This window comes from Enhydra lutris, unplaced genomic scaffold, assembly GCF_002288905.1.
Source record: "Enhydra lutris kenyoni isolate GAN:26980312 unplaced genomic scaffold, ASM228890v2 scaffoldscaffold27, whole genome shotgun sequence".
Classification (NCBI taxonomy): domain Eukaryota; kingdom Metazoa; phylum Chordata; class Mammalia; order Carnivora; family Mustelidae; genus Enhydra; species Enhydra lutris.
Window position 1 is genome coordinate 4,277,785 of NW_019154111.1, and position 25,942 is coordinate 4,303,726.

The following is a 25,942-nucleotide window of genomic DNA, read 5'->3' on the forward strand; positions in this document are numbered from 1 at the left end:
GTCTGAAAGCGCCCAAACACGAGGACGCCTCACCTTTCTCCCCATCCTGTTCCATCTTGAAACCAGCTACTCCAACCGGGTCATCAAAATTGGGGTCCCCCAAGCTGGTCGGAGCACCCCCAGACCCAGGGCAGTGGGGTGCAGGAAGGCAGGGGGACTGGAAGACCCAGCACTCTAGGTACCTCGTGTGATGGACACGTTCACTGTGTCTTTTCACTGTTGCATAGTTGAAATATGAAGCCAGCTGTCATAATTCAAAAGCCTGGTAAAAACTCGTGTTTAGAGGAAAATTATAATTTTCAGATAAAATATGAACTTCAAAATAAGCTATAAAATGTAACTTCAAAGTATCTAGGGGAGATTTAATTACATGGTAGAATGAAGCTGCAGAGGTATTTTTCTGCAAAGAAATCCCTCTCCCTACTTAGAAGGAAATTCTTTAGGAGTGCCGTGGTCACTGTCCAGAATCGTACTTTTATGGGATTTGGGGAACATGACCCATTTGTTTGGGTTCCAGAGTCAAAGGAGGAAGTGGTACATTGTGTGAATTTGCATATTGGCAAGCACCCAGTCCGGGGCCATGCTACGTGTAATAAAGCATTTCGCTCCAAGGAGAGCTGGGTGATGTTTTATAGGGTTCTGACAGAACAGAATATATTAGAGATAAAAGTCGTAGTTGATTGGATCTTGCATCTGTCCTTCAGAACTAAGGGTTGGATCCATGAGATTTTTTTAGTCTCGCACCCAGAGGACAAATCTAATCTTCCACATAATATGTCAGCGCTGTCCTCAGCTATCTCCCTCACCAGCCTGCCACGCCAACGCTCTCCTCTCAGCCTACAGCCGAATTCTCCGTTTTGTGATGGGAAATTTCAGGGCATTGGTCAGAGTCATGATTTCGTTTCGAGAGATGACTCTCTAAGAGGGAGAGCGGCCAATGGGTTCCTTCAGAGGAGCAGTGTGGGGTGGTGAGGGGAGAGTTGGACAGATTTTGGAAGGTGAAGCTGGAAAGAGGAGACTTGGGAGATCAGAGAGTGGTACTTAGGATGCACTGAAAAAATACTTACTGAACTGTGGAAGAGTCTGTGGAAAAGGAGATTAAGGTTGTTTCAGTGACCCTGAGGGGTGGAAATGGCTTCCATTGTGGAAGCTACGGGGAAAATTCCAGCTCATCCAAAGGAGAACTTCTGAACAGTCACAAGTCAGAATTGACCCAAGATAAAATAACCTGTTGTGAGTGATGAGGCCCCATCCCTGGTAACTGTAATCCATTTGGGGGAAATTCTACACCAGAGGCTTGAGCATCCGGGGAGGATTGGTCTAAATGACCCTTAAGGACTCTTCTAATCCCGAGGCTCCATCTCCAGGGGACCGCTGCAGGAATGTTGGTTTTCACACAAGTATATATATACTTTCTGACTGTGGCAAAAGACACGCAATGTAAAACTGACCATCATAACCGTCTCTAAGCGTACAGCTCCGGGGCATGAAGTGTATTCACGCTGTCAACCATCTCCACTGTCTGTCCACAGAATGCTTTTCCTCATGCACAACTGAAATTCTGTGCCTGTGGAGCACTGACTCCCCTTCCCCCTCACCCAGCCCTGTTTCCCCATAATAATTGACTCCCTTTACTGAGTGATGCCTTGAGAGCTCCGCCCAGGGGGCTCTCCCCTGACAGGATGAGGTACGGGATTGAGAGGATTGAGACAGGAAGGGACCACGAGCCTCAGGAAGGAAGAGCCAGAGAAACAGGGCTTTCTAGACTCCCATCTGTCCGCCCAGCCCTGTCTCCTGAGTCTCAGTGCAGGTCCCTCCAATCGGCCCTCAGCCAGGGGGTTTCGAGACTCCAGGCCGCAACCAGCCATGAAATCAAGGTAGTGGATGGCAAACAGCATTTTAGGAAAGTCGAGGGAAATAAGGAATAGAACAGAGTAGAGATACTCTGAGGAGTGTTTCACAAAGTAAGAATAAGTATTTGGTTTTCAAGGTAGGGGTGTGTGTGTGTGAAAGAGCGCGTGCACGTGTGAGAGTGTATGTGAGTGTGATAGAGTGTGTGTGTGTACTCTGTCATGATGTGAAGTGTGTTTTCATACAGTCAAAAAAATTTCAAAAAAGCCTATGCTAACCTAAACCCCCAAACTGGGAGTTATCCCCCCTCCCTCAGCTAAAATCCAGCCAGTTACAGAGTTACTACACTGCAGCCCTTTACTGAGCACCTACTACGTGCTGGGTGGGATGCTAGCACTGAAACTATCAAGACAAAGAATGGAATCCTTGCCCTCGAAGGAGTTCACAGCTGACCTGGAGGCTGGGAATGGGGTGGTTTACAACCAGTGTTTGTTGATCTCACAGCTAACGAAGTGCTTTTCACATCCTTTCATTCATCTTGGGGTGATTCTCCAGAAATGAGGAGAACACCGCCTTGGCAAGCAGCAGTGGTTCAGTAGTGGCCTCGTGGCTCCCCTGAGTTTCCCGCAGACAGTTGAATGTGTTTGTCTTTTCAATTAAGATCTCTTAAAATCGAGTCCAGCTTCTTCTTAAACCAGCTAAGCATAAGCTTTAATGTTGAAGAATCACAGCATCCTGAGGCACAAGTTATTGAGGAAAACCAACACCTCGTCATTCTGTGTTCCCATGAAGAGAGCATCACACGCTTGGGGTTGAGCGTGGCCCAAACCCGTGGTTCTCAACTGGTCTGAGGGAGCCACACAACTCTTTCTGGAAAATGTTGCCAAATGCATGCAGTGCCTCCGCGACGTCGTGATGAAGAATGTGGAGGAGGCCTAATGGAAGATGGAGCCGGAGCCACAGGAAAAAAAAAAAAGGTTTCTTGCATCCTGGCACCTGCAAGGATGTTGACTTCAGATGTCTACAATCTCTGTGGCGCCTTGGCCAGGCAGTCAACCATTTTCCAACAGCCATGCAGAGCTGCAGGCAAACAGAGGGGGGCGCTTCTGAAGACTCTGGAATATGGTTGTAGATCACTGGTCACGAGGTCAGTGTTGCCAACCTGTTCAGTGTAAAGGATGTCAAGTAGGCTACAAAACATAGGAACACCAAAGCGTGCCGTGATCACAAGATGCTGAACCTGCCGTTGTAAACTTTTGAATTCTTGCACAACCTTGTGCAGACGAGGGAGCTCTGTGGTACCACCGGTCTCTCTCTTGCCTATGTTTGTGAAACCTCTTGCGTGGTCCCATATTATATGAATCAACAAAAGTTCTAGAATTTTCTCACCTGGATAAGCCTGGATAGAATGTTCTCACCTGGATATTCTTGAAAACGTTACTTTCAATCTATGATGATTGCTCTCTGGCTATAAAAACATTTCAACCAAACAGGGCTTACATTTGGTGCTTTGGTGTAGCAAAAATGTTCTGTCCACTGGAGAGTTTTCATCCATTGACTCTTGGCCAGTAGAAAATGATCCTATGGGACATTCTCTGTTCCTTCACTCTGCCTTAGACTGGGACGGGTCTAGGGGGCTGGCTTAGGGGACATAACCCAGATAGGGCTCCTTCTGCCAACTGGACATCAGCTGGTGGAAGGAAGGGGACCTCTTCTAATTTGGATAGAGTCCTAATGTGGACTCTGGTGGCCTGGCCTGATACAGGGTTCCTAGAATTTTATCCACCAAAGAGGAGGAAACCACAGGCTTGGAACTGTGCTTCTGTGAGCCCCATGCCCCACAGCATGGGTTCTTCCTGACTGGAAAGAGGGTCCAGGGGGTTTGTTAAGTCTTCTGAGGAAGACTCTCAGCAGTTTCTTGCCAGAAGCAGTGTTAAGTAGAGACAGGTACCCCAGATATAGCACCTATCATGCTTGGCTGGGAGAAGAAATTCTCCTGATGGGCCCGAAGAGGGACCCTTGCATCCCAAGCTCAAAATGGCTCTCTGGGATGCTGGCAGGAGACCATGTATTACCCATTGGCACTGACTGTTCCCTGCACTGGGAGCCAAACACACCTGGTAGTTAGCTTGTCTGTGGCTCATACTTGACACAGAGGAAAGAGGCCCAGAGAAATTGAAAGGACTGGTCCATGTCACTCAGCTAATAAAAGGCAGCAAATCCAGAATCTTATTTTATTTCTTTAAATTTAAGCCACATGCCTTTCACTACACTGCTGGGGCATGACTTGTAAGAAGGTGGGGGAGGATGGAAGAAACAGGGCGAGATCAAAAGAGATTGGGGTTGGGGCGCCTGAGAGGCTCAGTGGGTTAAAGCCTCTGCCTTTGGCTCAGGTCATGATCCCAGGGTCCTGGGATCGAGCCCCGCATCAGGCTCTCTGCTCAGCAGGGATCCTGCTTCCTCCTTTCTCTCTCTGCCTGCCTCTCTGCCTGCTTGTGATCTCTGTCTGTCAAATAAATAAATAAAATCTTAAAAAAAAAAAAAAAAGAGAGACTGGGGCAAAGGAAGAGCGTGAGGGTCAGGACTCGGGCACAGGGACTTGACTTCATGAGATGTTCAGGAATATAACCCCTGAGACACCAAAATTGCTTCTGTGGCTTATTTACTATTCTCTCCCCCAAATTCTGGATATTAATCTCCTGGTTTACACACTCATTTCTACTTCCACTGACACAACAGTTAAGGAAAGGAGATACAAATACAAGAACAAGATTTTACTTCTCTCTTTTTTGAAAAACGGAAAGATGGCTTCCCGTTGAAGCAAGGGTCTAGTAAGACATGAAATATGAAGTCATTTTCAGCAAGATTTTGGAGTTCTAGAAAGTTCTTCAGGGCACAGAGAGAAGAGAATTTGAGCATTCAAATCAATACCACTTAGCCCTATTCCTGCCTTCCTCAGGCTTCGTGATGTGCTCAGGGCCTTGAAAAATGTTCAAGTTCACACTTAACCAAGTTGGAAACGTGAAGCTAAGTGCATTTTTACAGATCAAATGCAATTTCCTGGGCCTGGCTTTTTTTTTTTTTTTTTAAGGACCAGCCACGTCCAGACCTGAGAAAAGCATGTGAAAGGGGAGGCCTACAGGGAGTGGGCATCCCATTGTGAGTGTCACTTGGGGACCTCCCACGGGCAGCCCATCCCAGGATGAGGTGCTCCTAGCTCAGGCTGGAAGGTTTCCGGCGCATAGCACAGTGTGTCCTAAAAGGCAAGGCATCCTGGCTCAAACAGGACTCAGGCGAATAAGGTTGCACACATCTGTTCCTGGTTTTGGCTGTCTGGGTTTTAAGTATGAACTTTTGCCTTGCTGGGAGCTGCGGACCCATCATGTGTGTTGACCCCTTCTTAAGAAAGACGAAGCTACTAAGTGAAATGGGTCAGTCAAAGAAAGACAGATACCATCTGATTTTAGTCATATGTGCAATTTAAGAAACAAGTGATCACAGGGGAGAAAAAGAGACAAACCAAGAATCAGATTCTTAACTATAGAGAACAGTCTGATGGCCGTCAGAGGGAGCAGGTGGGAGGATGGGGGAAATAGCTGATGGGGACTAAGGAGTGCATTTGTTGTGTTGTGGGGCACCTGCGGGACTCGGTTGGGCGTCTGATTCTTGATTTGGTTTCAGGGTCACGGTCTTGGGGGCATGGGATTGAGCCCCACGTTGGGCTCCGCACTCAGAGCACCGTCTACTTCTCTCCGTCTCCTTCTGTCCATCCTCCCCCTCCCCAACCCCACACACTCTAAAATCAATCAATCAGGGGCGCCTGGGTGGCTCAGCAGGTTAAAGCCTCTGCCTTCGGCTCAGGTCATGATCTCAGGGTCCTGGGATCGAGCCCCGCATCGGGCTCTCTGCTCAGCAGGGAGCCTCCTTCCCCTTCTCTCTCTGCCTGCCTTTCTGCCTCCTTGTGATCTCTGTCAAATAAATAAAATCTTTAAAATCAGTCAGTCAAACTATCTCAAAAAAAAAAAAAAAAAAAAAAAAAACCCCAAACAATAACAGGAGTGCACTGGCGACGAGCACTGGGTGTTGTTTGAAAGTGCTGAATCACAAAATTGGACACCTGAAGCTAATATTACACTGTGCGTTAGCTAACAGGAATTTGAATAAAAACTTAAACACATGAAGCTGAAAACAGCGCTCAAGGTTTGACATTCTCACAGCGTTAAGTCTTACTGCTCGCATTTGAAAGCCTGAACGTTTTCATTTACTCAACATTCTATTTAAGGGAAACAGAATCAGAAATTCTAGAGGAGCGAGTCTCCAAAAGCTGTCAGCGGGGACGTACCAGCTGCAGGTGTCAGGGACTAAACCCGCCAAGTCTCCCCCAACTCTCCCCCACCCCACCTCTGCGGGCATAGCAGGCAGGTCCCCAGGCTCCAGTCCTGGTGGCCCGCTCCACCTGGAGCCCTGGCCGGAGCTTTCCGTGCCGATGAGCTCTGCAACGAGCCCACAGGTCCTTTTCTTCTCCGGAACGGGGCGCTGCTGCAGATGCTGGGGGTCATAGGTTTTTAGTGACTCATTTGCCTCCGAAGTTCTGTAACCTTTGCCAGCAGCCAAAGCTTGTGGTTTCACAGGGAAACCAAGGACTCCCATGTGCGTGTGGGGAGAGGCAGCGGCTGGGGCGACCCAGGCTCTTGGATCTTCATGGTTCTGGGTAAAACCACTCACCAAATCCATTACGTGGCTATAGGTGCGACTCTTGGGAGTGAGTGGTGTGGCTGGACCTGTGCCCAGACGGGAGACACCCCCGCCCCCATGTTGCCTGTGAGGGCTAGAGCGCACGTCCCACACACCTGTAACTACCACACCTCCCGCCCCCACTCCGCACGCAGGCTGGGGAGAGGCAGGCCTGTGGCCCGACCCATGCTCCATGCTGTCGCTGGGGACTAGAACACACAGTTCCTGGCAGCAGTGTGGTGCCTGACCACACTGTCTTCATGCCCCCATCCAACAGCGCCGATCTAACACAGACCACAGACCACCCTACCTCTTATCAACCTTCCCGCAGCTTCCCTGACTCCAGGCCCTGAGGGGAGGCCGGGAATAAGCAGTCCCACTGCTCATGACGACTATTTCTGTGGAGTCATGTGGGCCCAGCTCTAGTCCCCACAGATATTTAAAGAGAGAGAGAGAGAGAGCTGCCCCATGGCTTCATTGAGTACCCAGTAGCAAAGGGGAGCGGATTAAAAATACCTATTAAAACCCCCAGATCCTGAGGCGCTGAGATCCTAGAAATGCTGAGAAGATTGATCTGGGTTTCATGGTGAAGTGTGGCTGCAGCCCCAGAAAGGGGCTTCAGGAGGGGCTGAGGGCAGTGGTAGCAGCCCACGGAGTCCATCTGGAGAAGGGGCAAGACGCAGCCGGGACCCCACATGGAAGTGAGGGCCTCAAGGAACATGAGTGGAAAAACGAGATACCAGAACCGCCACCCCGGGTCTGACCCCGGTCTCTTCAGCCCAGGCCTCTCAAGGTGGAAAAAATGTTTCACTCAACAAGTTTGAATTCAAATCTTTGCTCCATACGGATGTGTGTTAGCAAGTACCCCGTGGTGTCACTCCACCTCTGGCCGCTATGCTCCATCAGTCCCTCACGGGATGCTCACAGCTCACAGCAAATTCTAGAGCCAAACCCAGCTTCCCATATCACAGCCGTTCCGCACCAGGCTGTTCTGGGACACGCGTAAGTCAAGCCTGAATTTGCAAGCAGAGATGGGCTCTCACAGTCGAAAAATGAAGCCATGCGTTATTTAAGTTCCTTCTCACTTAATGTATCAAACTAATATGCTGAGGTATTTTCTGTATCACAGGGACCATTTGGTGGAAGCTTGCATGGAGTAAGCGTTTAATGTTTACTGAATGAATGTATAATAAAGCTGAATTGCTGAACACTTAAGTAAACATGGCTTATTAGAGGGAAGGCAGCATGGTGTCGGTATGAAGAGAGCACGCCTCACTAATCTCCTTGAGTTCTTTGAACAGATAAATAAGCATATGGATAAGAGGGAACCACAGAACCCAGTTTAATTTGACTTTCAAAAACCTGTGAGAAAATCCCACTCTAAAGATGGTTTTTAAAAAATTGAGTCACTAAGGATTGTTTTGTCATGAATATGGAATTGGCTGAAAGACCATAAACAAAGCTAAAGATAAGTGAATACAGTCCCAGATGGAAAACCATAAACATGGGGGTTTCCTAGAGATCTCATCTTTGATGGGTCCTTTTACATGTTTATGAATGATCTAGAAGAGCAAGTGTGTATCGAATCTCCGGGTTCAGGTAGCAGAGGATGGTTCTTCTGAGGGGGATGTTAAGTTGATGGAGATTTAGTTTGGTTTGAACAAGAATGTATCAGGTTCCGAAGAGTCATCATGGGTTTGGACCATGAGGTATTCAAAAGACGTAGACCCTGAAGGGGCCAATCATCGCATCAGCACACCCTCATTTAACTGTAGATGGCAGAAGGCACCATGAGGTCAGTGATGATGTGGTGTGCGAGACAAATGCCTGCCGTGAGGGTTCAGACAAGGGGAGAGGTAAATGTGGATTGAAGTAGGGAAGGCTTCTTGGAGGAGGCAGCATTTGAGGAGAGCCATGAAGAACGGCTGGGTTGAGTGGCTGTAGAAGTGGTGGAGGGTCTTCCTGTCAACAGCAGCTAATGCAAACAGGGTGCCTTTCTCGCCTTCATGGAAGGTGGGGCTTGTCTGCGTGATCTCATTTAGCCTCACTGCCACCCAGTGATGTCGATCAGATGCTCCTTTTCCGAAGGAGGAGTGAGAAGCTTGAAGAAGGTAAATGATCTACTCCGGCTCACATGGCTGGTAAACGGACCCACTGTTGTGATGCCTCCAGTTCTAGTGAGTGAGACAGCGTGAGCCAAGGCACAGGGGCAGGACTCTCTAGAGCAGGTTATAGAGAGAACAGAGGGGTCGGTCCTGCTGCAGCAAGAACAGCCTGTCTTGGGGAGGTCGGAGCGTGTGCAGGGGATCTAAATGACAAAGACCCTCCAGTCTTGTCTGGGGAGCTTGGACTTCATCCCGAGGGCACTGTGTGGAGTGGAAGAAGGAAAACGGAACCATGTTCTGGGGATCATAGTCTGGGAGGTAGCAAAAAGTTAATCTGGGAGATGGAAAAAGTTGAGACGGACAACTGGTTTGGAGGAGAACCTGGCTGAAGCTGAGGCAACTTTATTTTGTGACCCTACTTGAACTTGCATGTTGAATGGACGCCGGGCCCCAGCACAACTCGTAGAGCACAGCCCTCTACCAGGTCAGCACTTGGGGTCTCGTGCCCTGGTGACATCCCAGGTGTCACACGGCTGCCATGTCCCATGTCACTGCCCGGGATGCGGGGGGGGTGGCTTAGGCAGCTCGAGGGGTGCCTTCTCTGCCTGCTGGAAAGCACCTTGCGGGTCCAGGCCCTGTGAGGTGCTGGGTCCCCTGCTTCTTTAATCGGCATTGCTTACTGAGTCTGCCAGAGCTGTGTGCTACATCAGACTCCGTCCCTAAGCTCCCGGCAGGACACGAGAACTTCAGGGGTCCCTGAACAGCAGAGTAGCAACATCACGTTTGGGGAGGAGTATGTAGAGGCAGCAGAGAAGTTAAACTTCCGCAATTCCTTCAGCCACCCTGAGGTGGCAGTGTTAGCAGGCCAGGCTGTCACTTCCTTCTAGTGGCCATGTGATGTCTGACACTCTGGGGCTGGAAGATGAGCTCATTTGGGGTGAGCGACCAACTACTCAGTGACATCAGAACTGCCACCCGGGGCAGCTGTTTAATAGTGGAAGCTGTAAGGACTTGAGTCAGGAGGTGGCACGTGAATCCCTGCTCTTCCTCCTGTTAGTCACGTGACCAGGGGTGTCGCTTAACCCCCCTGAGTCTTAGTTTCCCTGTCTGGAAAGTAGAGATGGTAATTGTACCAATCTCCTAAGTTCTTAGGAAATTTAATGAGAAAAAAGCCGCTCTGGGTGGCTGAACCAGCACAGAACACAGGGGAGCTATGCTGATGTCTTTAAGATTCAGCCCCAGAGACCTACCTAATAAACATTCCCTGGCCCCATCCCGGATCGCACAGTGATTTCCACTACAGCACACTGCAGACCCAGACCATATCGTACTGGTCTCTTGGCCTGTCTGCTGCTGTCACTAGACTGTGAGCTCTTTCAGGGCAAGCCCGCATCTTCTATCTCTTTAAAATCAGCTCCGAAGGGGCGCCCGGGTGGCTCAGTGGGTTAAAGCCTCTGCCTTTGGCTCAGGTCATGATCTCAGATCCTGGGATGGAGCCCCGCATGGGGCTCTTTGCTCAGCAGGGAGCCTGCTTCCCCCTTTCTCTCTACCTGCCTCTCTGCCTGCTTGTGATCTCTCTCTGTGTCAAATAAATAAATAAATAGAATCTTTAAAATAAATAAAATAAAATCAGCTCCTAGACAGTGCCTGGCATATGGTGGGTGTGTGAAAGTTTGCCACATAACCAAGAAAAGTGAACATATTACCTCCTATTCCTGTAAGAATGGAAGTTGAGTTTAATTTGCCTCTGTCCCCCCAAAAGATTATGAGTTCTCATGAGCAAGTGCTTATTAATTCACTTTAGAACCTTTCCAAGAATCAACATAAAGGTTATTGGTCTTCTCTGTAGAATTCTGATCCTCCCCATCTTTGAAAAATAGGGACAGCCCTGACATTTGCCTCTGTCAGTCACCTCTTTCATTCTTTGGGAGTTCTTGTCAAAGACAGAAAGTAGGATATGTACTTTTTTAAAAAGATGGAATGTGCACGTTCTTTAGTGGATTGGATTGAACTGACATCGGGGAGCCCTCTTACAGGCTTCTCCTGCTACAAGGGGACACATTTTCCTTGTAATGCTGCTTGTCCTCCCTTTCTAGCATTAAGACTTTTATACGCTCTGGGAAAGATGTAAGCACAAGAGGCTTGAATTTTGCTTTCCCTCTGATATTTATTAACCTTCCTCTGTTTTCCTCAGTCACTTGACCTGTGCCCTCTGGATTCCTCTAGCTTTGAGCACAAGCTTTAAAAAAAACCCTTCCGGTTTTAGCATTTTTATTAGCCAGAACTTGTCCTGAGCTTTAGCTTTCTTGAAGCGTTTCTTAAATGCAAACGCCATTCTTTTCTACCAGTCCTGCATGTCTCTTTTGAAAACCTGAATTCATTGCAGAGCTGTTTTGAGTCAAACTGATCTAAACCTGATAAGAGACCCAATCACATCCCTATTAGATGTGATGTGCAGTCCTTGAATCTTTGCAATTATTCCCCATTCATCCATACGCAGAGAGAAAACTACATACCATTCTGTTGGTAAAGTTATGAAAGTTCTCAACCAACATCTGCTCAATCATGTCTGGCTCAGAGATAACAATGAACATCCGGCGACCAAGATAGTACCTGGGGGAATAAAAAGATGACTTTAAAATGTGTTGTATTTATCTACTCATTTCTTCTTTCCAAAAAGAATTCACCATGCTTAGAATGAAGGACAAAAGACAAACAGGAAGTAAAGATGTGGGGAAGGTGTAGAAATGTGTGTGCTAATCATGAGGAATAGTATAGCTGTGATGATCTATTATCAGGTTTCATTCCACAAACATTTCTGGAATTCCACCTTGCACCAGGTCTTGGAAATTCTGAGATAAATAAGACAGAGTCCCTGCCCCCAAGGAGCTCATAGCCCGATAGAAAAGATAGATCTGTAAATGTAAACACAATATTAAGGAATTTGTAAGGTCCAGGAGTAAGTAAAAATGGCAGTGGTCAGCATTGTCCATATTGTCCCTAAATGGGGAGACAGTCATTCTAGCAAAAGAAGGCCAAAACTTTTATATATTGATCCTTTGGAGAAAGTCTAACGTGAATTAATAAATGCTACGAAAATTCAGGAAGAAACAAACCTCCTGGTGAAGATCTGGTTGCCACCCCTGTGCATGAAAAAGTTCAACAGATGCTTCTGACATTAATGAAGAAATGGAGGAAAGGAGCAGCCAGTCAACTGGTGGTAGTGAACTCTGAGTGGGGGCAGCACTTGAGTACATGTCTGGTTATATTTATCAAAGTCCTGGGGGCACGAAAGCAAGTAAGACCCAGTCCCAGTTTTCAAGGGTCACGCAGTCTGTTGGGAGTGCAGGTTAGCTAATCAGCACACAGCATGACATCTGTCGAGCAGGGGTAACATTGGAGGCACACCCAACTTCCCAGAGGTGGCGCTTCTCAAACTGAGTTCCAAAAGATAAACAGGAGTTAGTTCAGGAAAGTGGGTGGCAAAGGGAGTGGAGCTATCCTAGGCAGAAGAATCTGTTTGTGCAACTGTCCAGGGACAAGTGTGCTTGGGGGAACTAGGAGTGCTTGGCTACAATCCACATGAAGCAAACCCAAGTGGTGATGATGACTGGATCCACTGCATAACCTCATGTCTTTAGTCTATGAAATTATACTTTTAGGATGTAATGTGATCACTATCATATCCAGCTCAGAGCAGTAAGGAATAGAGTTTAAAGGGTAAAGCCACAAGATATGAAAACAGCAAAGTTTACTCTGAATTTTTAGTTACTAAGAACTTTTCAAAAGCTAAAAATGACCTTAAATATTTTTAACTCTTTTCTTTTCTCACTAACTAGGGAAAAAATGAAAAAAAAAATGTAGCTGGCACTTATTAGGCACTCAGAAAATTTTACCTGAGTGATAATATTTTCCAAAATTGTAGGGGAAATCTTTGGGAAACAGGAATTCAATAGGTGTGGTAGAAGGAAAGAAATGATACTAAGTAGTTTTTATTGTTTTTAATCAAGAAGACCACAATATGGCTATAAACCAGTACTTTCATAAAATTTAAGGGGAGTGTCATGGAACTCTTGAGAATCTAGTGAAAGCTGCAGACATTCTCCTAAGAAACATGGACATTCACAGCATTTTGTATACAACTTGAGGGGCTCTTGGACCCCTAAGACCCACTGTAGAGCAAAGCTTCTTAAATATAAAATGTGCTTAAAAGCCACCTGCTGAAAACTTCTCCCATTTGGCAAAAAACATAAACTTAGAGATTCAAGAAGCTGAATGACTCCCCTATAGGAGGAACCCAAAGAAATCCACACCAAGACATATCATAATTAAACTTCTGAAAGCCAAGAACAGAAAAAAACCTTGAATGCAGCCAGGAGAAGGGATGGATCATTTATAGGGAACACTGATTCAAAGGACAGCAGATTTCTCATCAGAAACCATGGAGGCCAGAAGAAAGTAGCATATTTCTCAAATGCTGAAAGAAAAAGACTGTCAATCACAAGTCCCATACTGGGAAAAAATATATTTCAGGAAAGAAGAAGAAATAACAGTTTTGTCAGATGACAGAATACTAACAGAATTTGTCACTAGTAGATCTACCCTTAAAGAATGGCTGAAGACATCAAAAGAAGTGAAATCTTGCTATTTGCAACAACGTGAATGGAACTAGAGGGTATTATGCTGAGTGTAATAAGTCAATCAGAGAAAGACAATTATCATATGACCTTTCTGATATGAGGAATCTGAGAGGCAGGGCAGGGAGTCTGAGGGGTAGGGAAGGAAAAATTGAAACAAGATGGGATCGGGAGGGTGACAAACCATAAGTGACTCTTAATCTCACAAAACAAACTGAGGGTTTCTGGGGGGAGGGAGGGTAGAGATAGGTGGTTGTGTTAAGGACATTGGGGAGGGTGTGTGATATGGTGAGTGCTGTGAAATGTGTAAGCCTGACGATTCACAGACCGGTACCCCTGGGGCAGATAATACATTATGTTAATAAAAATAATTAATAATTTTAAAAAAAGAATGGCTAAAGGAAATTCTCCAAACAGAAGGGAAATAATAACAGAAGAAAGCTTGGAACTTCAGAAAGGAAAGAAAAATGCAGAATGCCTCAAAAGTAATAGACTAGACTTCCCATGAGTTTTTCAAATCATATTGATAGTTGAAGCAAAAATGATAACACCATCTGATGTGGGGTTCAGTATACTTAGAGATAATGCTTAAGATAATTATAGTTAAGAAGTAAGCAGGGTTGGGACGCCTGGGTGGCTCAGTTGGTTAAGCGGCTGCCTTCGGCTCAGGTCATGATCCCAGCGTCCTGGGATCGAGTCCCACATCGGGCTCCTTGCTCGGCGGGGAGCCTGCTTCTCCCTCTGCCTCTGCCTGCCACTCTGTCTGCCTGTGCTCATGCTCTCTCTCTCTCTCTGACAAATAAATAAATAAAATCTTTAAAAAAAAAAAAAAAAAAAGAAGTAAGCAGGGTAAAGGGACCAAAATGGAAGTAAAGTTTCTTCACATCACTCAAAGTGGTAAAGCATCTATACTATAACAAATTGGAATTTGTGTTTGTAGCTAACACAGCGTTGAGACAGAAATTTATAGCATTAAATACTATCTTAGGAAAAAAGAAAAACCTTAAACGAATAAGTTCCTGCATCAAGCATCTAGAAAAAGAAGAGCAAAAAACCTAAATCAAATGGAAGGAAACAATTTTTTAAAAAGCAGAAACGAATAAAACTGAAAACAGAAAAACAAAAAATTAATGAAACAAAAAAATTGGCTCTTGGAAAAAAAATCAATAAAATTGGTAAACATCTAGCAAGATTGACAAAGATAAAAAGAGTCAAGACAAAAATCACCAATGTCAGGAATGAAATGGGATATCACTATAGATGCTACAGCCATTAAAATAATAAGGGACTACTGTAACAACTTTAATAAATTTGACAACTTAGAAGAAATGAACCAATTCCTTGAGAACCACAAACTACTAAAACTCACCCAAGATGAAATAAACAATGTGAATAATCCCATAACCATAAAAGAAATTGAATCCACAATTTTAAATTTCTTGAAAAAGACCTCCCAACTCAGTTGGTTTTAGTGGAACATTCTATCAAACATTTAAAGAATAATTAATAATTTTACATGCTCTCTTCTGGAAAATAAAAGAGGAACAATTCCCAAAACTCAATTTATGAAGCCAGTATCACCCTGATACCGAACCCTCCCAAAAAAACCAGTACAAAAAAAGAACACTAGATCAGTATTTCTCATGAACTTGGATTCAAAGATCTTCAACAAAATATCAATGAATCAAAGCCTGCAATCTATAGAAAGAATTATACACCACAACCAAGTGATATTTATTCTAGGTATACATGACTGTTTCAATATTTTTTTTTTAAAAGAGTTTACTTATTTATTTAGAGCGAACAAGCATGAGTTGGGGGGGACAGAGGGAGAGGAAGAGAACCTCAAGCAGACTCCCCACTGAGCCTGACACCAGGCTCCATCTCATGACCCTGAGATTAGGACCAGAGCCAAATCAAGATTTGCATGCTTAACCAACTGAGCCGCAGTGCAATTCCTGTCAAAAGCACAGCAAACATTTTCTGTAGGCATAGACAGCCTTATTCTAAAATTTCTATGGAGAGGTGCCTGGGTGGCTCAGTGGGTTAAGCCTCTGCCTTCAGGTCAGGTCATGATCTCAGGGTCCTGGGATCGAGCCCCACATCGGGCGCTCTGCTCAGCGGGGAGCCTGCCCCCCCCCCGCCGCCTGCCTCTCTGCCTACTTGTGATCTCTCTCTCTGTCAAATAAATAAATAAAATCTTAAAAATAAAATAAAATAAAATAAAATTTATATGGAAAGACAAAGGACTTAGAATAACTAAATCCATTTTGGAGGAGAAAAAAAAAGAGTAAAGTGGGAGGAATCAGTCTACCAGATTCCGAGACTTGGCTACAGTAGCCAAGAATGTGTGGTCTTGGCAGAGAAATAGACACATAGATGAATGGAGCAGAATAGAGAACTTAGAAATAGACCCACACAAATATCATCAACTGATTTTTGACAAAGATACGAAAGCAACTCAATGGAGGAAGGACGGCCTTTCAGCAAGTGGTGCTGGAATACTTGGATGTATGTTGGCAAAAAAACAAACCTCACACCTACAAAAATCAACTCAAAATGGATCACACAATTAAATGTAAAACATAAAACTTCTAGGGAAAAAAAAGGGAAGAATCTTTGGGGTCTAGGACTAAGCAAGAGTTCGTAGACTTGACAACAAACGTACAATCCATAAAGGACAGAAATTGATCAACTGAACCTCATCAAAATAAAAATTTTTTGCTCTTTGAAAATGCTGTCTAGATGCAAAGACAACTGACAGACTAGGAGAAAGTATTTGTAAACCATCTATCTGACAGGGGATTTCCATCTAGAATATATGAAGAACTCTTAAAACTCAATAGTTAAAAAAACAACAACAACAATAATCCAGTAGAAAATGGGCAGGGGCACCTGTGTGGCTCAGTTGGTTAAGCATCTGACTGTTGATTACAGCTCCGGTCAGGGTTAGTGAGACTGAACCTGATGTTGGGCTGCACACCCAGCGAGGTATCTGCTTGGGATTCTCTCTCTCCTTCTTCCCCTCCCCTGCTTGTGCATGCTCTAAGTAAGTAAATAAATAAAATCTTACCCAAAAATGGGCAAAAAGACAGGAAAAATATTTCACCAAAGAGGTTATACGGATGCCAAGGAAGCACACGAAAACATGTTCAATATCATTGATCATTAGGGAAAGGCAAATTAAAGTTACAATGAGACATCAATATATATCTATCAGAATGGCTAAAATAAAAAATAATAAGGACATCAAATGCTGATGAGCATGTGGAGAAACCAGATTAGTCATGCCTTACTGAGGTGGATGTAAAATGGTACGGCCTCTCTAGAAAATAGTTTGGAAGTTTCTTGTAAAACTAAACATGCATTTACCATATGACCTGGCAATAGCACTCTTGGGCATTTATCCCAGATAAATGAAAATTTATGTTCACACTAAAACATATTCATGAATGTTCATGGCAGCTTTTCTTATAATAGGCAAAAACTGAAAACAACCCAAATGCTCTTCAACAGATGGAAGGTTAAACAGTGGTATATCCCTACAATGGAATACTATGCAGCATCAAAAACTCAAACTGTTGATACATACAATGATTTGGATGGATCACAAGGGAATTATGGGAATGAGAAAAGCTAATCTAGAGAGGTGACATATGATTCTGCTTGTATAACCTTTCTGAAATTGCCAAACTGTAGAGAAGGAGAAGAAATTAGTAGTTGCCACAAGGTTAGGGATAGGAGTGGGGAGGGACCCATGTGGCTCCAAAGAGTGGTGCCAGAGAGCCTTGGAGTAAAGGGACAGTTCTGTATCTTGGCTTTGGCAGTGGTCACACACATAAAACCACATAGATCTGTACACACACACACACACACACACAAGTGCGTGTAAACCTGATAAAATCTGAAGGTTGTACCAGTTTATCAAACCAGTCAGTTTCCTGGTTTGATAATGTCCTATAGTTATGTGGGAGGTCATCCCTGGGGGAAACTGGGTAAAGGGTACACAGGACCTCTCTGTACCTTTTTTGCAACTTCTGATCAATCTAGAATTCTCTCAAAACAGTGAAATGTTTTAAGTCACCTGGGAGCTTGATGACATACACAGTCACTGCTCTGCTCCTCCCCAAGTCAGACCAAGTAGGCCTGGGTGGGGCCAAGAATCCGCATTTTTAACAGGCTTTCCACATTCTGATGCCAGGAGACAAGGAAGGCCCACACTCTGGGAAATTCTCTCTGAAGGGGGTGATTTTTCAGCCTCAGTGGCTGGTCAGAACTGTCTGTGGAGCGCTCAGAAAACAATGCCCACCCCACCCAGACCTGCCTGACCAGAGTCTCTGGGGTGGAATCCCGTCCCTTTTAATTTTAATAAGCTCCGGAGGGAGTCCTGATGTGACTGATGGGGACCCACAGCTAAAAGTCCTGCTCTGTATTTAACCGAAGTTCACACTCATTCTCATTTCCCTATATTCTTAGACCTAAAACAAAAGGATTTACATTAGGGTGCACCCATATTTTGGCAATATGTTTGTATTGATTTAGTTATTACCGAAATAATTTTACATGTGATCTGGATTTTAAAAAAAATAATAATAATGCTTCTATATTCAAATGGAAGTTATCCTTCCAAGTGGGCACCTTGGGAGTCCTTGTGCTTTTTTCTAGTAATATTGCTAATGCTAAAAACAATTTTGTCACAATTCCTTTAGAATTGCTTCAGAGACTGTTTATGAACCTCGTGAGAAAACTGGCCCCATTTTACATGTAAATTGCATAATCTTGTGAATTTATATTTACATAAACACTCATCTCTAGTTTGAGGAGCTCCCGGAAAGATTTCGAACAGAGAATGTAATGAAGATTGTTTTTTGGGCTCCCCTCTTGGGTACCTGGGAGGGCTCTGGCCTTCCTGTCTGCCCAGCGCCGCCTCAGGAGGCGGCCTCCCCTATTCTGTGCAGTACTGGAGGAGCTGTTGATGATAGGCACCTTGCCATTCCACCATCAAGTCCACCCTCAGCATCTGGTCATGGATGGACTCACCACCCAGGCATGCCAATCACAATGACTCATCTCCTTGGCAACACTGACTGGTCCTGGGGTGGACACATGACCCAGTCAGGGCCAGTCAGAATCCTACATTAGATATATACATGCAGACTTCAGAGAGAAAGCTTCAGCTTTCTCCTAGAGCTGCTAAATTGGGGATAAAGGAGTACAGGGCAGTTGGCCGCCATCTTTCTACTGCATGGTAGGAACTGTCCGCAAAAGGAGCAAACAGGAACTGAGCAGAGATTTCAGACAAACGGGGTGTCAAGGAAGTACAAAGTCTGGTTCAAAGCTCTGCCTGCTGCTGCCCTTCCTAGATTCGCCACACTTCAGTCATAGCGTGTGTGCTTTAGGTCATTTGAGTTGGGTTTCTATCGTTTGTTAGCCGGAAGTCCTAACCAAGATGGTGCCCCCTTTCCTCCTCAGCTTTGTGAATACCTGACACCCTCCCGCCTCTCAAAATGTACTTCCCCAAGGGGGCTGATCTCAGTTTGGTACATCAGTGTGAAGGTGTGGGGGCGTCTTACTGCTCCCTGAGATGGGGGGGCCTACTGCCCAGTAATATGAACCCAAGCCTGGGAGGCTGGATCTGGGATCAGTCAGCGTTGCCACCCACTCAGACAACCACCACAGGCAAACTCTGAAAATCCCAGTTCTGGGCTCCAGCTTCCTTGTCTCTGAAATAAGGAAGCAAAACATGACAATCTCTACAGTCTGGTGTGGCTCTGAAGCCTTTAATTCCTATGAATTATGAAGGAAATTACATCATGGTCTTTAAATGTTAAGTCTCCTCTCTATAGGGTGTGAAGGCACTCCCTAGATCAGTGAAATGAGCCAGTGAGGTGTTCGACCGGGTTGAGGGCCGTCCTCAGGACCTTTGTGCGAACCAAAGCTGTTAGCATTTACTGCACGCTTACCACCTGCCAGGTCTTGTTCTAGGTGCGCTGCCCGTATGATCTTGTCTCATCCTCACGGGATGTGGATGTGGTAGTTACTATACCCACTTTTCAGAATAGGACACTGAGGCTGAGAGAAGGAAGTTGCTCTAGGACGCGCTACTCCAGGGCCGCCTGGTCTGTGGAGCTGCTCAGCGCTGAGCAGGTGCTTGAGAGGAAGCCACCAAGCCACCAGCTGCGCCGATGGGGTCTTTCCGAGGAGGAAACACAGACTAGCTTCTTGTTTGACCGACCAGACTCCCAGCCCCCACCCACCAGCCCAGTTACAAAGGTAAGTTCTTGCTTCACCTTTTGGTAAAAGTTCTTAGCCATTATGTTCATTTATGTTTATTTATGCACATAAGAATCTGTGTATTGAACTCCAGAGCAACTGGTTGAAGAGAAAATTTAGGCCAATCATGAAGTATTGTGCAAACAAGAAAACCCACTTGTTTGACTGTTTAATTGGCAGATTTTCTGTTTTGTTTTTGTTTTTGCTTTTTTTTTAAACTGACCGGTCCAATCAAGATAGTTGATAATTGCCTTCTGGTCACTGAGGTGAGGTAGCCTGCTGGTATTAGCCTGTGGGCTGCCTGGCCCTGTGCCAGGAGGCCTGCACCTGTCAGGGACAGCCAAGCTCTCCAGGCTGTTCATCAGAGGTGCCTACAGGACCCGACATGGGAGGATGGGCAGGTTACGCAGCTGAACAGAAAAGCACATTGTAAACTAGTACATATAGTTGTGTAAATAAATACTAGCCCTTCCAACTCTATCAGTTCACTCAACAAGCATTTACTGAGCTAAACTCTGTGTCAGGCACTATGCTGGGTCATGTTAATAATATCCTAGAAAAAGTCTAGAGGAAGCTATACTGGCCAACGGTGCAGATATCTGAAGCAGGAAATGTTGGGGGACTTTGACTTGTCATGCTGTCTTTATTTCTTTAATGTCCCAGTATTTTATAATGAGTGCGTGTGACTTTTCTAATAAGAAAAAGACCAAAGGGGCAAAAAAAAAAAAAAGGATTTATCACCAGATTGGCCCCATGGTGTCTTTTTTAAGAGTCAGGGTGGGCGTTGGCAGTGACAGAGCTGTCTGGACTTGGGTTCAAGGCCCTGCCCTGTGATTTCACAGCTGTGTCACCTTGAGCAAACCACAACTTTCCCGAACCAGTTTCTTAATCAAAGAAGTGTGCTAGGAGGGTTGGATGAAAAACAGGAGAATGTTTTGCCCACAGTAGTTTTAGGTAAGTGCTGGTCACGATCACCTCTCCATCAGCAGTGTGAGCCCTCCTCCCCTGCGTGCCCCAGCAGGGTGCGGCCCACTTGTAGGGGGTGAAGAGGCTGGGTGAGGCATGCCCCTGGGGGAACAGGTGATCTGCTGGCCCCCAGCCCCCAGCGTCTGCAGAAGGAACCTGGACGCTCATCCAGAGACTCCTGATTTCCAGGGAGGGTCTGAAGGATGGATGGGGCCTTTGGCTTCTCTGGCAGGTACTAAGCATGAAGCATCTGGTAAATCCTTGCCTCGGTGAGAGTTTGATTTCCTGGCACATGGGGGATGCTGAAGGGTGACTACTGGCCTGGCCTTAAGCCTCACCTCTGGCCCCCCATAGGTGTGGAAGAGGTAGGCACGCAATTGCGGGGGGTTGTGCAGAGCCTGAAGGAGGTCACTGTGATGCGTCCTAGACTCTCACTTTCCAGAAAGTTCTGAGAAAGGCTAAGCAGAAGTCCACTGCCAGTTGTACTAGGTCATTGGCTTTCTGGGCTGGGCAGCGGCCATGGTGCTGGGAGAAAGAATGGCCCTAGGAGGCCTGGGGGTCTGTCCTGGCTCAGCTCACTGGGGTATCTTGCTATCCAATCTGTCATTAGAGCCCGGGAGGCTTGAGTTAGCAGAGAGGCAGAGCAGACTCAAGCTGCCAGGGACACTTTCCTAGAGGAGCAGTGACAGAGTCACAGGCCCATGGAGTTTGGAGTCACTGGGAGCAGGAGTGTGTCCCCTGCGTGAGGACGCCTCACTGCACACGTGCTGGGGGGCATATGCTGACCTCAGCCCTACAGAGCCTGATGGACTGAATCAGCCTTTTATAAAGAGCTCTGCCCCTCTGGGTGGGGCCTGGGGCTGCTCCGTGTCTTCCTCCTGCCCTCTTCCTACTGGTAGAGTCTCTGGTCTCTCACTTCCTGGCTGGACTTTGGATCTCCCACTCAGAGATGTATGTCTCCATCATTCTGGCTTGTCTTCCCAACCTGCTGCTTGGCTACACATGGGTCCCGACTCAGCTATCTACCTGGGACCTTGTAAAATGCAAATCTAATTGTACTACTCCTTTATCTCAAACCCTTCAGTGGTTGGTCACCATCAGGGTCTTGGGCGGTCTTCAGCACGGACTGCAGCACCCCGCAAAATGTAGCCCCTGCCTTGTTCTTCAGCCTCATCCCTCCCTATTCCCCATCGCCCCAAGAGCCGGGACGGATGATCACCCTGATTCACTGAAACCCTCCATCATCCCTCACCTCCACACCTTTGCACATGCTGGTCCCCCCGCTTTTCTGGAACAGCATCCCTCCTTCTCATTTTCCTGCCTGGTTCTCCACTAACAGTAGTTAGATGTGTGCTTGGCTGTCCTTCCACGTGATTGTGAGTGCTTTAAACAAGGGAACCTTCTTTTATTTATCTTTGGCCTTTAGCACTGACTACAGTTGTGGGCAGGTGGTAGGAGTTCCGTAATGTTAATGGAGCATGTGTATCCCAGTCCCACCCTCTAAGGCTGCTGCGTAGAGGCCCCGTCTCTCTGGGGAGGACCATTGCAGTAGCCCTTAAACCAACTCCTCCAAACCAGCTCCTCCCTCAAGACCAAATCTACCTTTGAAAGCAGAAGCTGACTATGTTGTCACATGCCTGATAAGCCCCTAATGGCTCTCCGTTGTTTGAAATAATAGGTCCAGCTTCTTGGCCTGTCATGAGGGGCCCTGCAGGAGCCAGTAACCTCTCTCCCTACCTTATTCCTCTTCTACCAAGGTTCACAAACTTTCTCAATTCATGGCACGGGTAGTGACTCAGGAGCTTTACGTAGCCTCCCAAGGCCGAAGGAGGTACCCAACAGTCTCCTTTTTAAGCACGTAAGTCCAAACAACTCAATAATTATTCATGTTCTAACAACTCAGTGGACATTGGGAAAAGGAAGACACATAAATCGAAAGTACTTCTCACAGTGTCCAAAAGATGTCACTGTGTTCCCCATGAATATTTAAAATACCCCAGGAAGCCCCTGTAAATTCACTGGTGGCACCCTAGGTTGGCATGTAGTTTGGGAACCACAGCCACATACAGTTGCTCAAAAAATGATCATTTGTGGTTCCCCAGATTTGCAGCTTACCCCCATGCCCCATTCTTTTCACACACAATTTTCCCTGTGATATCCCGGTCTCCATCTTGTTGGGAAACCCCGTTCTGAAGTTGGGTCACCTGTCCGCTCTTCTCTGGACCCTTCTCAGACCCCTCCTTGCGACATCTAGAGCGCCTGGTCCATTCCTCCATTTATTTACATCTCATTCTGTTTTATTTATCAATGGGCTCCTTACTGCTATGAATTCTTTGAGGATAAAGCTTTATTCTTATTTTTCCCTTGCATCCCTGAGAGGCCCCCTGAGCTCCTCCTACATAGGAGTAAATGGAGGGATGGTTCGGAATCTGCCTTTCTCGTTCTGGGGAGTCACTTGGTATCCTCCTGACTTCCCAGTTCCTGCGACTGGCCCATCTGAAGCCAGACTTGAAACCTCGGAGCCTTGTTTCCCTTTATCTTGCATTCCAAAAGCCATCATAGTCCCCGTTCCTTCCAAAACCTGTGGCCCCGTCTTCCTATTTCTCTCCCACTGCGATGGAAGAGGCGTCCGCATGGAGGGCCGCTCTACTGGCTTCTTCACCAGTGTGTGTCCCTTTGTGGCTGGCGCTGGTGATCTCAGTTACAGCTATGCACTGTCACCTGGGCACCGGGGGGGCTGGGGGAAGTTGGCGCTGAGCACACAAAACTCTTAGATCACCCCCCCACTGCCACCCAATGGCTCTGCCAATGATTTCATTTGAATCAGAGGTTCCATGACATGGTAACACTGAGACGAGTGACTCATCCCCCTTTAGGGGAGGACTTAGCCCGCCATTGACAGCGTAGTCAGCAGAGAGCCTCCACTCTAACTCCAGGGTCATGGGCGACACGGACCAGGCTGCGGCTCCATCTTTGTCCCCGGGTCCAGATAGTCAACTTCTCGTGCTCCAACCGTTCCCACCTCAAAGTCTTTCTCTAACTGTTCTTACCAGGGGGAAGTCTTTTCCTTCTTCGTCCTCATCTCCCTGTTATCATCCCTCAAGACCAAACTCAAGGACTGCCTCCTCCTGGAAGCCCTCTCTGCCTTCACTGGCCTGTGAGTCTACTCAGTTCATGGCTTCAGGTTGTCTGCTTAATCATGTATTCAGCCACTTACTCCCTGCCATTCTGTGCAACTGAGCCTAGGTCTGTGTTTTTCTTCTAAATTAGATGCCAAATTTCTTCAGGAAACAAGAAATGAGTGAGGGTTTTTTTTTGTTTGTTTGTTTGTTTTTGGTTTTTTTTGTGGAAGAGCGGGATGATCTCCCCACTGCCATCAGCTCAGTGCTACCCACATAACCAAGCCTAAAACATCTGCTGAGTGGACAATGCCAGGGCTGAAGCCAGCAGTGAGTTCTTCCAACCATGGAGGAAACTGTCCCCTCTGTCTCTCTGCCATTGGAAGAAATGGACCCAGACCCCAAAAAGAGTGTGGAAAAGGTCATAAGGAACGGAGAGAAGGGTACACTGCTCCCAGGACGAGCTGAGAAGTGATGGCTGAAAGGGCGTTGCGTTTGGAGTTAGAATGTTGTGACTCTAGGCTGGTCCCTTGAATCTTGGGGTCACAGTCCCTATACCCAGTAGATTTTCCAGGTATCAAGTGGAAAAGCAGGTCTTACCACCCTTCCTTATGGGCCTTCTTGGCTCCTGCCAGGAATACGCTTTGTAGGTCCTGCGGTGGGTTTCCAGTAGTGACAGTAGGGGTTGAAGGAGGACTCGGCAGAGTTCACACAAGCCTGCTTGGAAGAGGCCGGAGAACCACAGCGCCCCCTAGGGGAGTCCATGAGAGCCAGGCCCGCCTGTGACCCTCCCTGCCTGCAGGCCATCTCCCGCGGGCCCCTCACCCAAGCCCTGTCAGCCACACCCATGGAAAACAGGCCTATGCCTGCTCATGAGGGGCCCAGGTCCATAGTCCTGGTGCGGCATCTGGGTGGTGGCAGGGTCCTACCAGGAGGCCTCACACTGCCGAGGAACAACCCCAGGCTGGCAGCCAGGAGACGCGGGTTCAAGCTGTCCTCCACTTTCCATGAGTCTCTGGCTCTGGGGCAGGAAGTTAGCCTCTCCCCTGACCCTCAGCTTCTTCATCTGTAAGATGAAGTGGCCCTTCCAGTCCTGGTGAGCTGTGACTCTGTCGAGCTACCGTCATGCTTCCTCCAGAACAGAGCTACGGTGGAAAAAGGGAACTGCTGGGCAGCAGGGTTTGGGGGGGGGGGGTTAGTTATCTGAAACAAATCTACAATGATAAACCTCTCTACTCTATTGAATATACCCGCCCATTTAATTTATTCAGTTAATAAAACTTATTCCCCAGAGGGGGACAGGCAGAGGTAAGCCACAAACCAGTCTGCCTGCGTGAGCATGGGTATATACGTCTCGCTCATAACAATAAAAAAAAAAAGAGTAATTAAGAGACGTATTGAAGTGTACAGAAATCCTGAAGGACACCGAGGAGTCCAATTGGAGTTACTGTCCTTGGTGCAAATTTAATTCAATAGGGAATAGATAAATAAAAATAAAGAAAAAACAAATTCAGAACAGATGTTAGGCAAGCAATTTTTTTCACAGTAAGAATCATAAACGTGAAGAACAGCCTATAAGGCAAAGTTGTTGATGCAAACAGCATCAAGCTACTAAATAAATAGTTAGATGGCACTGCAGGGACAAAGAAACATTAAAATAGTCATTTGGCTGTCCCTGAATATTTGCGCCCACACAGTGATGCCCAGGCATGTCGGTTCCCGGGCACGGGAGGGGGCTGTGTGTGTGTGTGTGTGTGTGCGCGCGCGCATTCTGGTGGGTGTAGAGAGGACGTGCAAGGCATATATTGGTGTGAGACTCTAGCAAAATCTCCTCTCCCCGGCTGCCATGTGGGCGCAGAATATGAATAGTGAGGCTCCACAAATGCTGGAGAGTCGGTTCTAAAGAAGACAATGGGGTCGGGGAGGAGCCCCAGTGCCGGGATGGCACGCCCGCAGTCTTGGGCAGGTGAAGATTGGAGAGTTCAGTGGCAGAAGGATTTCAAGCACAGTGAGGGAGAGATGGGGGCAGGAAAAAAAAAATTAAAGCCCGGATCACAGTGTTTTAGAGAGAGAAGGAAGCTCCAAGATGATCTTTCTAGCCCAAACTCCCCTCCCCCATTGCATAGCTTGAGGAAAATGAAGGACCCAAGAGGTGAGATGACCCGCGGGCACCACCTGGACACTTGCCACGGCCAGGAGGAGGGGAGGGTCAGGGAATCCCAGGGAATCCTGGGAGCCACAAAAGGCCAGAGATACT

General features: G+C 46.7%; 1 protein-coding gene across 1 annotated transcript in view; it reads right to left on the reverse strand.

Moving 5' to 3' along the window:
• Nucleotides 1-25,942, reverse strand: part of LOC111151949 (thromboxane A synthase 1) — a 164,657-nt gene that overhangs the window by 67,538 nt on the left and 71,177 nt on the right. The window contains exon 5 of the mRNA XM_022510192.1: nt 11,207-11,303. Coding sequence (XP_022365900.1) covers nt 11,207-11,303 — 97 coding nt within the window. The remainder of the gene's footprint in view (nt 1-11,206; nt 11,304-25,942) is intronic.